The sequence below is a fragment of the Pleurodeles waltl genome, chromosome 7, assembly GCF_031143425.1.
Source record: "Pleurodeles waltl isolate 20211129_DDA chromosome 7, aPleWal1.hap1.20221129, whole genome shotgun sequence".
NCBI lineage: Eukaryota > Metazoa > Chordata > Amphibia > Caudata > Salamandridae > Pleurodeles > Pleurodeles waltl.
Genome location: NC_090446.1, coordinates 889,196,659 through 889,211,430, shown reverse-complemented (window position 1 = coordinate 889,211,430; position 14,772 = coordinate 889,196,659). Strand labels below are relative to the sequence as shown.

The following is a 14,772-nucleotide window of genomic DNA, read 5'->3' as shown; positions in this document are numbered from 1 at the left end:
TAAAGTTTCCCTGGATCCAGAAGTTGAGCACACCTGAATACTCTCTTACCTAAATATCACTCCAACAGTCTATAGCAAGCACTGAGAGTCAAAAGGTTTGGCTTGCATTTTGAGTCCTCTACTGCAGCATTAAAAAAAATTGCATCTATATTTAAAAAAAAATAATAATAATACTTTGTGTCTACGATGCATCCATGACAGAAAGAACGTGATGATTCAATGTACTTTTGAAACATAAAATAGTTCCTCATGCATGGCAGTGCAAGCACTCAATGGAAGGAATAATGATAATCCAAACAGCCAACAGCATATGGTGAGAGGGTAACAATCCTCTGAGTGGAGCCAAAGCCCACACTGTATATTTAAAAATATACATATATTAAAAACATGTTTACATATAATGCACTGTCAAGAAAGACCATAAAAAAAGAGGTATCCGCTAGTGTTCTAGACACGTTTAGGATAAGCTTCCCAACTGAGTATCAATGGGGGCAAAATTAACAGTTTATCGAAAAATTCAACAGGGTTGTTGAAAACAAGAGCACCCCTAGACCTTCTTGCACTATTTGCAGCACTGGATGGGTGTATACAGCATTAGGTAGGGGCAGAAAGGAATGAAAACGTACTTTTTTTTTTTTCATTCATACCACTAAGTAAGGAAATGTGCACTGTTGGGCGGGGGTGATGGGCTGTACCCTTTGGTTTGATTTTAGGCAAGTTGGGTCTCTGCATTCCAGGGTGAAATGTGAAAGGAACTAAAGCTATAGATCTATTTTCCTTGCATGAACATGCATTTGGCCAAGTATCCCACACAGAAGGAGGTTTACAACCTTTTTAAAACAAGGGGGGACTTTGCATTGTTTAGTATTGTAATCACGTTTACATAGCACTTAATGCCACAACAATGAACTGAAGAGCTTTACGGGGAGGTGAGAAGCACACTACTCTTGAACCCAAATTTAGTTGTTATTCCAGTGGTAGGTTACTTGGATTAATCTTGTGCTCTAAAGGAAATAATTCCATACACATACCCCAGTTTGTGGTAGATTAAATTAATGCGAGCTAGGCATGATCATTACTGGGTGGCTAAGTTCATGCAAATGACTGGAGGAATCAAGTATTGTTAGGTTGCAAGGATATAGTTTCAAAGAAGGAAAAGTTGTGATCTATGAAATGAGGTGTAGGAAATGTGCAGATTACACAGATGGTCTTGTGATTTATGGTAGGCTATTCTCAGAGAAAGGAGTCATGAAGAGGATGGAAGGCATGGAATGGCATTTTCACTAGAAAGAAATGAGGCAACAACTAAATATTTTAAGTTGAGGTTATTTTTTCATGCAGTTTTAGGGATATATGTATTAACAGAAAGAAAGTACTGTTAGGGCCTTCCTCTTTGCTCATGTTTGGCCAGATGACACATGGCTTTGTCATTTAACTGCTGCAACTGGTAAAAACGTACATCTGTAGTTCTTCACTTTGTCTGGTAGCGTGTTACCAAGGCACTCGCTGGTGCCCATTTGCTCTGTATAGTGGACAGAATAGAAATCAGTAAGGGACAAGGGCATGTGAGAGATGTTAGAGCAACAGAGAGATCGATGAGCCTTTGGCTTAGGCCCAGACGGCTTGCTTTTTTCGATTGGGGAGTTCACTGGTGGGCGAAGGCCCGTTCTTAGGGCAGGAGGCTGCTGCTGTCACCTCTGTCACTTCCCCATCTCACCTAGGTAATGATATGAGGCGCAAGAGAGGGGGCTTCAGGACAGACTGGGGAGAGAGAAATGAGACAGCGAGGAGGAGCGGGGCTGCTTTGACCATTCTGCCAGCACTACCTCTGTCCCTAGTCCATCCCTGCACTCAATCAGCTGCAAGCTGTCGCACGTTGTGACCACTGGCAGCAGGGCCTGAAATGGAAAGATAGAAGTGCAGGTACTCTGTACCAGAGTACCTGCTTGTTTCTGAGAAGTTCCGTTACTCTTTAATTAAAAGTATTACGTTTTTCCGAAGAAGTGCAGGTATCTTCCCTCTCAAAATAAAAAAAAAGTGCTGCTACTCAGTGACAGTGTTGGCAGATTTAAAGCACTGACTGGCAGCTAAATAATAAAGCCAACAATTACTGGTAAAGCCAGCAGGGCTGTTCTTGGGAAGGTGGAGTGGGTTGCGTTTTTTTTATTGTAAGCAAGTGCCACAAAAATTAATTTAACGAAAAAAATATGTTTAATTTAAATAGACCAGCATGTGTTGTTTTCATGAAGCAGGTGTACTTAGAACACTTACAGAAGGGCTTCATTTTAATACACATCATTAAAAAAATATTCTTATTGCTAAAAAGAAAAGAAAAAAAATGGGTTCTGAATTCATGTAATTAGAATATGTCGCTTAAACACACAAGTGACATTTTATATGTTTAAAAAACCTAAGCAAGAAAATAAAAAAATTGCAAAGGAAGGTATTAACCTCGACACTGAAATGCACAAAATGCCATTACACAGTGCAAGAGAATTGAAGTGGGCTGACCCACTGTCTTATGCTCTACCCTGTGGTGTGATATGAACAATGTAAATGACAATTAAACAGACCAGTGGATGAAGAGAGCTGCCCATTTACCTTCTAGTTATGTATATGTGAATTATTCTTTTATTTAGGATTTTGCTACATGAGGCAAGAGTGATAACTAAACCTTGCTTTAGTTCAGACCCAACTGAAAAAGCGTACATAGCAAAGACAAATTCAGTTTTAATATTTTAATTCATTTTAGATTGTAGGACAAAATTATAGATTTTAATCTGCATCAGTGCCTCTGCTTGCTCTCACTTCATTTCACTTATGATAAAAGCCCAAAACATAAAGGGCTTCCTGATTTGATGCAAGTGTCTGGGAGGAGTGGCCAGCCAGTCTAGAAATAGGGTCAGACATCGTAGCGAAAATAGCAACTGATTCATATGACCGCGTTCAATAGGACACAATAAAAGACATTGATCTGCACGTGCAGTTTGCAGTACCGTCACTCGGTGCTGGCAGAATGCTGTCTGCCTGGCGGCCATCTTAAACTGGGCCCAAGAGAAATGTAGAGATGCGCACAGCGAGGGCCAGTGGCACGAAGCAGGGAAATGGATATGATTAATGTCTCTATACTTAACGTGCAAAGACCAAAGATCCTAAGATGGTGACCCCTCTCCGCACTGGCTTAGTCTGATTTGGGAGCTATGTAGACGACCAACCAAATAAAAAATAAAAATAAAAAGAAGGAAATAGAAATGCTTCACATTCATAGCATCATTGCACTGCCGTTTTCCCAGTTTCTCCATACTCCCAAAAAAGGAAAGCGAAGCAGCAGGAGATATTGTAATTTATCCAGGATTACAAAAAATGTTCCGTGGGTTAGAAAAGAGTTACTTCAGAAATCTAAATATTCAACCACTGGGAAATCCATTACCCCAAATTTGTGGCAGGGGGCTGTTGCTAACCTAAAACAGTATGAACAATCAAGTGATGTCCCTTCCAGGGGGATTTTAGCCAAAATGCCACCTTATGAAACTATGTCTGCTTCTTTCCCATACTCACTTGATTACTTGGTGCATTTCTTCCACGCCATACTTTTGACAAGGTAGGTAAGGGTATACGGGAAAAGTTAAAACAAAAGAACAAAAAGGTACGACATATTTGAAGTAATGGGGAAATAGGTTTATTAAAACATTTTATATTTTATTTTGTTGAAAAATATATGTACACAATAACTATGCAGCACAGCAGCAAAATATTTACAAAAGCAAACAAATCAACATGTTTTGCTCGTAGAAAATAAATAGACAAAGGTTTACTTTTAAAAATAAAAAAATAAATAATGACTGTTGGGCTTTATTTTGGTCATGGATGAAACGCGGTCCTTCATAGGCAGGAGAGGTTGGAGTTAATGGGGGAAGCGGGGGTGTCATCTACTTGGGCCAAATAAGCAGACTCGTTTAGATAATTTGAGGTCACATCTCTCCACAACACTAAAGCAGGATTAGGCAGAGTCCAGGGATAGCAGCAAGGCGAATGTTACAATTCCTACAAGAGCAGGAGGGGAGATTTCACTTTGCATAGACCGGAGCCAAGGCAAGAGGGGGGTGGGGGTACGGTGATCCCTTAAAGGAAAGGCAGCAAGCCTTACAACAGGGAAGGCAGCAGAGGAAGGAATGATTGCAGTGCAGTGGAAGGGAGAGTGAAACTGCAGGAGGCTGGGAGAGAAAGGCACACCGGAATTCCATTAGACACTAGTGATGCTGGCAACTACTGTCAACAAAGAGACTAGCGACTGAGGCAGATTTGGATTAGGCAGGTCAGAAGGACAAAAAATGGTTACAGAGTGAGCCTGGCCAAGTTAAGTAGGGATCATTATTAATTTGGTAGCTCTCAGTTCAAAGCTTAATTCTTTAAGGCACTGGGCTTTGTATTAAGGGGTCCCTGGGTTGCTTTTATGGCCCTACACACAAAGCGTGATTTTTGGCATGCAATTATCTTCTCTATATTTAATATAATTAAGGCCACGGGAGCTCCTCATTGTTTAGGCACAAAATGTTTCAGGAGACGCAGCATCGTCTCTCACTTTATCTGAAGGGCAAATACTGAACATCAAGAAAACGCCCACAGCAGGCATGGCTGTGTATTAAGGAGCCCTGAAACTTGGATAAAGTGTTTATTTGTCAAAAAAGAGGGCAAGGCCTCGACACGAATGTGGAGAACCGGTAGAAAGGCACAAAATAGAACGAGAAGTGGAGGTTTACCTTCCCGCCCTCTAAATTCAATATGTTACTGCCCCACTCAAGCAGTATATCAACATCTCTCTTCTGCAGAGAAACCTTTACCCACACCAACCCGGAAGTGACAGCTACATGACGTAGTATGAGGAAGCGCCAAGGAAGAACATTATTTTGTGCAAACCATTGAGTTGTACACCTACTTAAAATACCTTCCACGCCTCTCTTAACCCCAACATTAAAACACTTAGTTCAACAGTACAGACTCCCCCCCCTCCCCCCCATAAGTGAAGGACCCCCTCCTCCCCACCCCAGTTGCCCTCGCCCTCTCAAAAACAAACCAAAGGGTTAACCCTTATACATAACTACCGCGGAATGCAACGTCCTTCTGGGAAACGCATCACGAGGGGGGGGGGGGGGGGGGTGGCAGTGAGAGGCAGTCACCCGTAAGGAGCAGCGCCCCCTCCCTCCACCCCGCCCCCACTTCGCCTCAGAGTGTTATGCACGGTTCCGTTCCTATTGTTAAGAGACAAAAGGTTAAAAATACACTGCACAGCGAGACCAGCTGTATTAAGGCAGGAAATTGCATTCTCAATGTGGAACAATAAATTGCATTTGTTTTTGCTTCTTCTCCTCGAAGCAGCAACAATGGCAGAGTAGCTGGACCGGGAGTCTGGTGACGGGGCGCCACTGTTGAAGACACTGACCCCCAGTCTGATGGGGGGAAGGAATAGGAAAGTCACCACTGAACCTTCCTGCTTCCAGACAAAACTCCGGAATTCCGCAGTCCCTGACAAACACCTGCAGAAAGGGGGTGACTGCCCACCGGCCCGAAGAGACCAATTCCCCCAGGCTCACGTGAGGCGGTTCCCCCGTCTTCTGGCAAGATGCATACATCGCTTCCTTGCATTTAATTTAAGGACGAGAATGGCTGAATGTTTCAGTGACCAGCACCAGCAATCAATGCCTCGGCATGTCGGGCAAAATAAGCCTCAGCAGCGACTGGCGAGCCTGAGTTCTCAGACCAGAGTTCTCAGACCCAGAGCTCAACAGGCCAAGCTGCCAAGCGCAGGGTCACCTAGGAAGGCAGAGTTTTATGGTCATTTGCTGTGCAGCAACGAGAGGGCCAGCTTATACTAATGGCACACGAGGGAAGGGGGGCTGGGTATGTACAGGCATGCAGAGCATCCTGTGCAAACGCCATAATGTAGGCAGCGGTAATAGTCTCCAGTGAAGGTCAATGAAGACTGAGTCCTCAGCATTAAAGAAAGAAGATTAGGCTTCCAGCCATTGTTGCCTGGCTTCCGCACTTCCTTTAACTCTTTTTTTTACTTGGAGGAAATGGGGTGAGCACCAGGTTGTTTACAGGAACGGCAGGCTTACAGTATGAATTATTTATCCAGAGATATTCACTGGATTCCCAAAACATGGCCCTTCCATATAAAGGATTTATGAAGGAGTTCTCCGAAATAGGCCACACCATGACACAACGAGCACTGCACCTAAAGTACGGCCACGGGTGGTCAAGCTGGAGGGTCTCTTTCAGGGTCCAACTCAGAATCCTACTGTAGAAGGTGATTCCAAGTGAAGCAGAGCTTTGGCTAACCATACAAATCTGTCAATAAGTGCAGCCTGCCACACAATCTCACCAGGTTTGTTGATATGCCAGTCAGACACACAGTGCAGCCACCCTAAAAATAAAATTGTTGGGAGGAGTAGCCACAGTGTTTATCAGCTGGCACCACGGGATTTCAACAAAGAGGCATGTTCTTCTCCCAATTATTTCCCAGATTGAGCCCCTTGTCTTTATACTTCAGTTTGTTCTGGAGTCTCCCGTAAAAAAAGGGCTTCCCTTCAGATAATGACAGTGGTGTGCTCGTCTGCCAATCAGATTCGGACAACGAACAAAGCACTGCCAATCAGAGGGTATCTCAGCCAATAAAGCACAATCCTCAGAGTACTCCCAACAGTTCATCTTTGCCAAAGGCATCAACGTCAACATATTTTCACAGATTCTGAAGTCCTCCAATGCCCTTTAGGCTTTGCCCAGCCAGGCTTGGGCTCGGTAACTGAGAGGGCAACATATTGGCCCGATCAACAAGCACCGTTGACAACTGAATGCAGAGTTTGACAACTGTTGTGTACGCTGCAAGTTTTGCCGCAGTGCATTCTTAATTCCTCCAATACTTCCATGTGGTGCATCAAAAAGGGTCAAGCCAACAAAAAAAGTTTTTGGAGACAGAGCACTGTAGCCCCGGATGACAATTAATCTTTCAAAGATTATAAGGCAAGAAACTACAGGAAGCAGACTCTCAAACCCAATACCGGACCTTTTTAGAGGGGTTGGAAGACTGACTGCAACCTTACACATACAGTCACCCTTTGGTGCACCCCTACACACCTTCCCTTGCTCCCAGAATTTTCAGTTTCTTCATGTATAGTCCAGAGTTGAATGCACATCATTCGTATTGCTATAACCCACAAAGACCATGCTGAGTAGTGTATACTGAGGCAACTTGCAATGTTCAGATGCAATCAATCAGAATACCATTGCTCTTAGGTGGATCTGACAGGTGTAAAACAACTGGTTTTACTAAGGGGTGGAAAATAAGTTTTTTTCTGTTGATACCCAAAATGTGCACAAGAAAACACTTATGAAATACTTCTGTACCCTCCTTAAAATTAGGAAGCTCATTCTTTCCACCCTCTACATAAAACATCTTCACACACAGTATGTGTGTCCACAAATGCCCCAGAGTAATCTGAAACTGCAAAGGGGATAAAGTAATGTTTTAGTGCATCAAACTTCATTAGTGTGCAATAAAGTCTCCTTGCTGTTCCAAACTGGCCCAGAATATCATCTGCTGCTTGTTTGAACAACTTTTTTTGGTTAAATCACTTGCCCTGTCCCACCTCAAACCACATCATAGTGCATTATCACTCGGGCCTCCCTCCCTGAATTTCACAGTGACAGAGGCAGGGACTCTTTCCTCCTCACCACACCTTAGTCCATGCAATGGTACGGTCCACACCTGTGGTGGTCTGGAAGAGGTCGCCTACCTGCTTGTGATTGTATTTCTGAGGATTGGTCCGATAGCTGTAATCCGAGTACTGGTCAGAGCCAGTGGAAGTGTTGTCCCCAGTGCCAACAAAGGTGTTGGCAGCTGGCAAGTCTTGCACCACTTGGTGCTTTTTGGAGGCCGAAGGGGACTGAGGCTGAAGCTGTATGGAGGGCAAAGGAGAGTTGGAGCGGTAGTGACGACCAAGATCAGGGCTCCCAGGTGGGTAGTTCAGGGGCAGGTGTATTCTGGGGCTATCTGTGACAGAGTCATTCATCAGGTTGAATTTTAGTGACTTCTGAAGCCCCGCCTCTTCGTCCTCCTCTACTGGTTTTGGGGGCTTGGGAGACTTGTTTTTCTTTACCTTGTGTTTGTTGTTCTTGTTGCCTTGTTTGGGCGCATAGAGGTCCTTTGTCTCCTTCTTGCCTGCCTGATAACCACTCTTTGCTTCCTTCTGCCGACAGTATCGCACAAGCACAACCAACACAATCACCAAAAGAACAGCAATGATGCCTGCAATAACTCCGAAAAGTATGTTGCCACGTTGCTTGCTGCTCTCATACTCTGGGTCACCAGAGATGTCAATGTGCAGGGGAGTATCGAGGCTGTGCCCAAGCAGTGTTTCTAGAAGGGTCATATTGGTAACGGTTTCATTCACATAGAAGTGGACCAGGGCCGTGCTGTGCCGTGAAGGCTTTCCTTTGTCATTCACACGTACAACCAGCCGATGCAGACCGTGATGCTTCCTGAGGATCTCCTTCTCCAAAGAGATGTTGCCAGTGGAAGGTGAGATGTGAAATAGATCAGAGGGATTGCCCCCAGTGATGCTGTAAGCGAGCTCAGCATTAACACCAGTGTCTATATCCTCAGCTCTCACCCTCAAAACCTGGGTGCCTTGGCTGGTGAGAGGATCAATGTGCTGGTAGGAGGTGTTTGAAGGCCATGTGATGAAAGGTGCATTGTCATTCTCATCCAGCACATTAATAGTAACACCTACGTATGCGGACCTAGGGGGGTCACCCCCATCCACAGCCTTGAGTCGGAACGTGTATGTACTCTGCTGCTCCCGGTCAAAAGAGATGCTAGAGAGAATGGTGCCAGTGCCATTCTTGATGATAAAGTCTCCATTGTCATGCTCCACAGAGAGTTGCACACGAGCATTCTCACCCTTGTCTGCATCAATGACAGTAACCATGCCTACAGGGCTCAACGGGGGCATGTTCTCCATCACTGAGAAGTTGTAGCCATTGAGCATGAACTTAGGGTCATTATCATTGCGGTCCATTACATTGATAATCACAGATGCTGACCCCTTGAGGGATGGGCTTCCCTTATCCTCTGCTACCACCTGAAACTCGTAGCGCTCCCTTTGCTCACGATCAAGCACAGGATTCACCCTGATCTCACCTGATTCTGGGTTAATGGAAAAAATGCCTTTGGAAGTTGGTTCTGCCTTGATGGAATAAACCAGTTTAGCATTGGAGCCACTATCCGCATCACTCGCACTGACCTCCATCACCAGGTCTTCAGGTGCATTGTTCTCTGGGAAGGCTACCTCCATGACACTTTGAGTGAAGACTGGTGCATTGTCATTCACATCTACCACCTGCACCTTGAGTGAGTTGGTACTGGACAGTGGAGGGTTACCAGAGTCGACAGCCACAATCTCAATTGTGTATTCCTTCACAGCTTCATAGTCCAATGGTGTAGTTGTCTGTAGGAAATACTTCTTCTTGCTGTCACTGCCTAATTCGCTAGCTTGCTTGAGCTGGAAAGGGACATCGCCTGCCACCACGCAGGTCACTGCTGCATTCTCCCCCTCATCACGATCAGACACCTGCACCAGTGCCACTGCGGTCTCCACAGGCACATCCTCAGAGATGTTTGCAATGCCATCTTGATGGGTCACCAGCCCAATGCCTCGGATCTCAATAACCGGCTTGTTATCATTCATGTCTTTGATAGTGATTGTCACTTGTGTGCGGTCAGGCTTGGGGTTGGGCCCTTTATCCTTTGCCACAACAGAGAACCTCAGGGTGCCGACATCCTCACGGTCAATGGGGCCCTGGACAGTGATCAGGCCTGTACCCCGGTCCAGTCGCAGGAGACGACGAACAGAGTCAGACGCTTGATGGAAAGTGTACTCTATCTCAGCATTGGCACCTTGGTCAGAGTCATTTGCTTTCACCTATGGAATAAAAAAAAGATAAGGAGGTTTTGAGTGGTAAAAACTAACATCATGCCATTATACACAGGCTCAAACATCAACTACACTTGCCAGTGCCTAAGTGACAATGTGAGTGAATACTACAGGCACGCCTATATAACCATGGTTTATTGTGCCCCCATATGCCTCTTTTCTAGTTTTTTTTTTTACTAAGTAACTGTAGTGGTAGTACTGAAGGTTAGGGGGCAAGGCAACTGGGGGAACAATTTGTCATTCTCCTTCATTATTTGGCACATAATTACAATTCAGTTCATCTCAAACATTCCAGTTCATGCAGCACTAATTTATTTATTTAATGTCCATTTACAGTGCACTTGAACTGAGTGATATTACTTCTCATGAAATGACAGGACGATCCATAAGGCAAGCGGTATAACTGAACAATATTGGAATAATGTGTAAATGATTTAAGACATAAGGGACTCAAAGTGAGCCTTGTAGGTCGAGGCCTTGCAAATAGAGAGAATGGTCATGACAAGTGCAGAACTAGGGTAACAACTTTAGGATCTTGTGCCAAGTAAGCTTGACTAAGAAGGTGGAGGTGCTGAGGAAATGGCAGACATTTCCTTATTAGACAGCCGTTAAAATGAATTGCTTTGATAGGAAGAGATGGCAGATATCTTACTAGACTGACATTAAAATGAGTTAACTTGCATCCTGCAAATTGAATGTTGTCACAGAGCACAATAGAGGGTGAGGATTTGGTGCTGGGACAGGAGATCGGAGCTTTCATAGCAGGTTTCCTCCAGATGTGTCACTCCAAGGAAGGAATAAAGATCATGAAAGTTGAAGACCTTCAAGCATCATGATCTCCTTACAGGAGGATTGCCACTGGCAAGACTTTGAACGATTCTTGCAAGCAGAAGCCTCTGACTATTGTACACAGCTAGCCACCTGAACTGGACAATGCGATTACTAGCGAGCGAATGGTAAAGATTTTTGGATGCATCAGACATGTGGTACTAGGCAAGTCAAGCTTTTCTAATCCATAGATTCTATCCGGGATCACAGTAAGTCTTCAAAACGATTTGCCTAAACATTCGCATTTGCTTTCGGGCAGTAATATCTGTTATTGCTGTTTATTGGTAGAAATATGTGAAAGGCACCGCATGATCTGCTCCGTTGATACATGTTGATGAGTATAGGTGAGTCATTGAGTAGCATTCGTCACCTTCAATCGCTAAAGGATAATTTTGAGAGGGCTAACCTTGAGTAAATACACTCGGTGACTAACTGGGTAATAGTGCTGGCTTTTTTATTTGAGTGGCAGGTCCAGGGGCAGCTCCTCTGCTATAGTGGAGGAGAGTCACTACCCCCACCAGCAGCTGCAAACCTTTGAAAATAAAACAATGATAAACAATGTTTATTATTATTTTATTTTTAAAGGGGCGGGGCCACGGGTGATGACAGGCAGAGAGGAGAAGTGCTGAGTGCGCATGTATGTTTGGCCGGCCGGCTCAGGGCGGGCAAACACATGAGCACAGGGCTTGCTCCAACCAGGCACTGTGTTGTCAGGCTGGAGAGATCAGGCAGAGACTTCCACTCTGCCATGGAGCGCCCAGCTAGGGCACTCCAGCCAATCCTAAAGGTGCTCTGAGCAGTGTCAGGATTGGCCGCAGGGCAGGCTGGGAGCTTGTGCCTCCAATGCAGCGGAGAGAGGCGGTGCGGTCAAGGTAAGGTAAATATATATATATATATATATATATATATAACATGTATCAACGGAGCAGATCATGCGGTGCCATACACATATTACTACCAATAAACAGCAATAACAGAACCAGAAAAGACAACATTTAAATCTACAAACAAAAGTATGTCACTTCCTCCCCATGAATCAGATGGGCAAGCAGTGAGATCACATGACTGAAGTCTCCGAAAGGCTGGAAGCTCTGGGCAGAGTCTATCACAATCCCTGAAATTACCCCCAGCCCTATCAATCTTCTAGAGGGACATGTCGTTTTCCAGATTTTATACTTTTACTGGATCAAACGCAGCACTTCTCAGCAGAGCTGGTCCACTTGCTATGGGATGATACCAGCACTTTTTGGTGAGAAGTGAACATTTCACTTGCTCAGTGCTGGCACTTTTCAGTCATGATCCTATACATTTAAGGACAGTCTTGGCACTTTGCTGCAGTGTTGCCGTACTGGGACCATGCAAACACTTCTCCTCATGGCTCCATTTTGTTACTATCGGGGTTCCTCGGTAATTCACAGCGTGAGATTGTCAGACGGGGCTGCTTTGTAGCTTTTGGGGATTTAAGCGTTAAACTTTCCAGAAAGTAACACGAGACTCATTCACGGGCACAGCCTCAGTCTGGACACTGTCCATCTTGAGAAGTTTCCAAGTTGCAGGTGGATAAACTGGTTCTTGCAAGGCTTCCTTGAAAACTGAACTCTAAGGGCACGCGTCGAGTGTCTCAAAGGGCTTCCTGGCACAGCAGTAAAACCTGTTCTGGGCCACAACCTCCCCCTCAACCGTCAGGCTCAAGCACCGTGTCTGCAGGCCTGTCACCTCAGCTACCTGGCGAAGGGTGCCCCACCCAGATCTAACCGGCCTACACATGCGATTAGAGCTCCCGCCCACATGGGTATTTTTAGCCAGGCTTGGCAATGGTGCCCCATTATTCCATAACTGTCCAGCCAAAGGCATGAAATGCAGTAATAGATGCGCGTGACGTGTTCGACATTCCAAATGACAAATTCCATTTCGCAAATATTGCAACACAGCCCGAAGAAATAACACACGGTGCAAATGAAACACACTGGAAGGGCGAGAACTTTAGGTTGATGAAGAGCGAGAAAAGGAGTGGGCTTGCTCTAATAAGATGAAGAGGGCTGGGAAACAGACGTTGGTGCCAATGGTACTTCAGAGCCAGGCAAAAATCAACGGGTATCTAGGAGAGAGAGGGTATGTGTGTGTCTGTCTGTGTATGTCTGTCTCCCTAGGTATGTCTGGGTGCATGTCCAGGTGTGCCTGAATGGCTGTGCGTGTGTGACTGTCTGTACTTGAAAAGGAAGCAGCTGGGGTGGTGGGGGTCGGGGGGCTGCAGCCTACCCAGTAAACTATTTAGGTTGGACACTTTGAAATAACTTAGTGTTTATGGACAGCAACATCAAGTATTCTCACTCCCGGATACAGGAATTAATTAACCTAAGGTGTCTGAAGAGAAAATTGAAAATTCCTCAAGGCCCGAACAGGCACAACCACCATCCTTCATTTGAGATTTTCTAAACTTTTGGTTAGAGGGGTTTAATAGCAAGATTGATTTCAAAGGACACTTTCAAACATCAGGCCCATCAGAGGATCGAAGAGCATTGCGTGATGGGTGCACCATAACAAAGAAGGCATCTCAAAGAGTGGTACTTATCAAATGTGTTAGCCTGGATACAGTCACAAATTAAGACAAGGCCCCCTAGATGACTTCTGTGAAATCCTTACCCAAAGCATGCTACCTGGCAAAACAGCTTTATTTTCCCATCATTCTTTCTCCATGCCCTCTCCATCAAACTTCAACTGACTTTCTAGCTTGCAGTGCAACTTCTTTTTTATTGAATTGGACCCAAAAAGGTGTAAAGTCTCACCTGGAGAACGGAGTGTCCAACCGGGCTGTTCTCTGATAACTCTGCTTCATACATCATCCTCTCAAACTTGGGGCTGTTGTCGTTCATGTCCTGGATGGTGATACGCAGCATGGCACTGCTTGCCCGGGGAGGGTTCCCACCATCTTGCACTCTGATGGTCAGATCATAGGAGTCCCGGTGCTCACGGTCCAGGTTGCCCATCACAATCAGCTGCGGCTGCTTCTCATCCTGGTCCTCAGCCACTTGCAGCCCAAAGAGCTCGTGGGCCTCTGGGCCAGCAATCAGCTCATACGAGTCCACCCCATTAGCTCCAGAGTCCCGGTCTGTTGCTGGTTGGATGGGAAAAAGTGATCCGATGTTGGTGTTCTCTGGAATATGCAACGTGATTACAGGAGAAGCGAAATTGGGAGTGTTGTCATTCATATCTAGGACTTCGATGTGGCCCTCCAAAAGCCTAGGGACGCCATTGGTGATCAGGTCTGTGATAGATACTTCAAACTCTAGAAAGCAGGCGTCCCCCTGGTGGAAGTTCTGGCACTCACGCAAGCTCTCACGATCAATGGATGTCTCCGTTGTGTAAATATCCCCAGTTTTACCATCTACGCGCAGATAGGGGGCCCCAACTTCTAGTTTATAGAGGTGACCCGTATCCGGAAAGCCATAGTCTGATGTCAAGCTCCCAATGAGTGTGTTTGGGGGCTGTTCCTCGAGCACTTTGTAAACTACCTGGGTCCCCATGCCAAGGAGGGGACAGCTCAGGAAAGAGCAAAGAAAGAGACACCAAGCCGGCCGCTTCATGATCTGCGTCAAGGGCGCCATCCAGCAGTCTGAAAAAGAGGCAGAAGACAGTGAAACAGGTTAGAAGCAGCCAAGCCTCTCGCGGCACCTGCCAATATAATGCTTTTAAACAGCAGCGCAGTTTCTACTGGGCTCTGAGAGAACAGATTATCACACCTGTGGAATGCAGGAAGCAGGTGGCGCAGCCAATCAGAGCGCACGCCCTTCCTCTTATTCATACAGTGGGGCAAGGTGCACTCAGCATTGTCTGGGTCACGGTTTCCGCGGGCAGATTAATTACAAGCTCTTGGTGTTTGGTCACTCGGTACACTAAAGCACAAAGTATTGCTCACACCTCTCTAGATTATGGTATGCTTGACTAGAATAAT

The 14,772-nt window shown here is 45.4% G+C and overlaps 1 protein-coding gene across 2 annotated transcripts in view; it reads right to left on the bottom strand.

Moving 5' to 3' along the window:
- Positions 1-14,772, bottom strand: part of PCDH1 (protocadherin 1) — a 249,210-nt gene that overhangs the window by 195,264 nt on the left and 39,174 nt on the right. For both annotated transcript variants that reach the window (XM_069199491.1, XM_069199490.1), the window contains exons 2-3: positions 13,607-14,433; positions 7,794-9,980 (exon numbers count right to left, since the gene is read on the bottom strand). In XM_069199491.1, the coding sequence (XP_069055592.1) occupies positions 7,794-9,980; positions 13,607-14,433 (3,014 nt within the window). The remainder of the gene's footprint in view (positions 1-7,793; positions 9,981-13,606; positions 14,434-14,772) is intronic.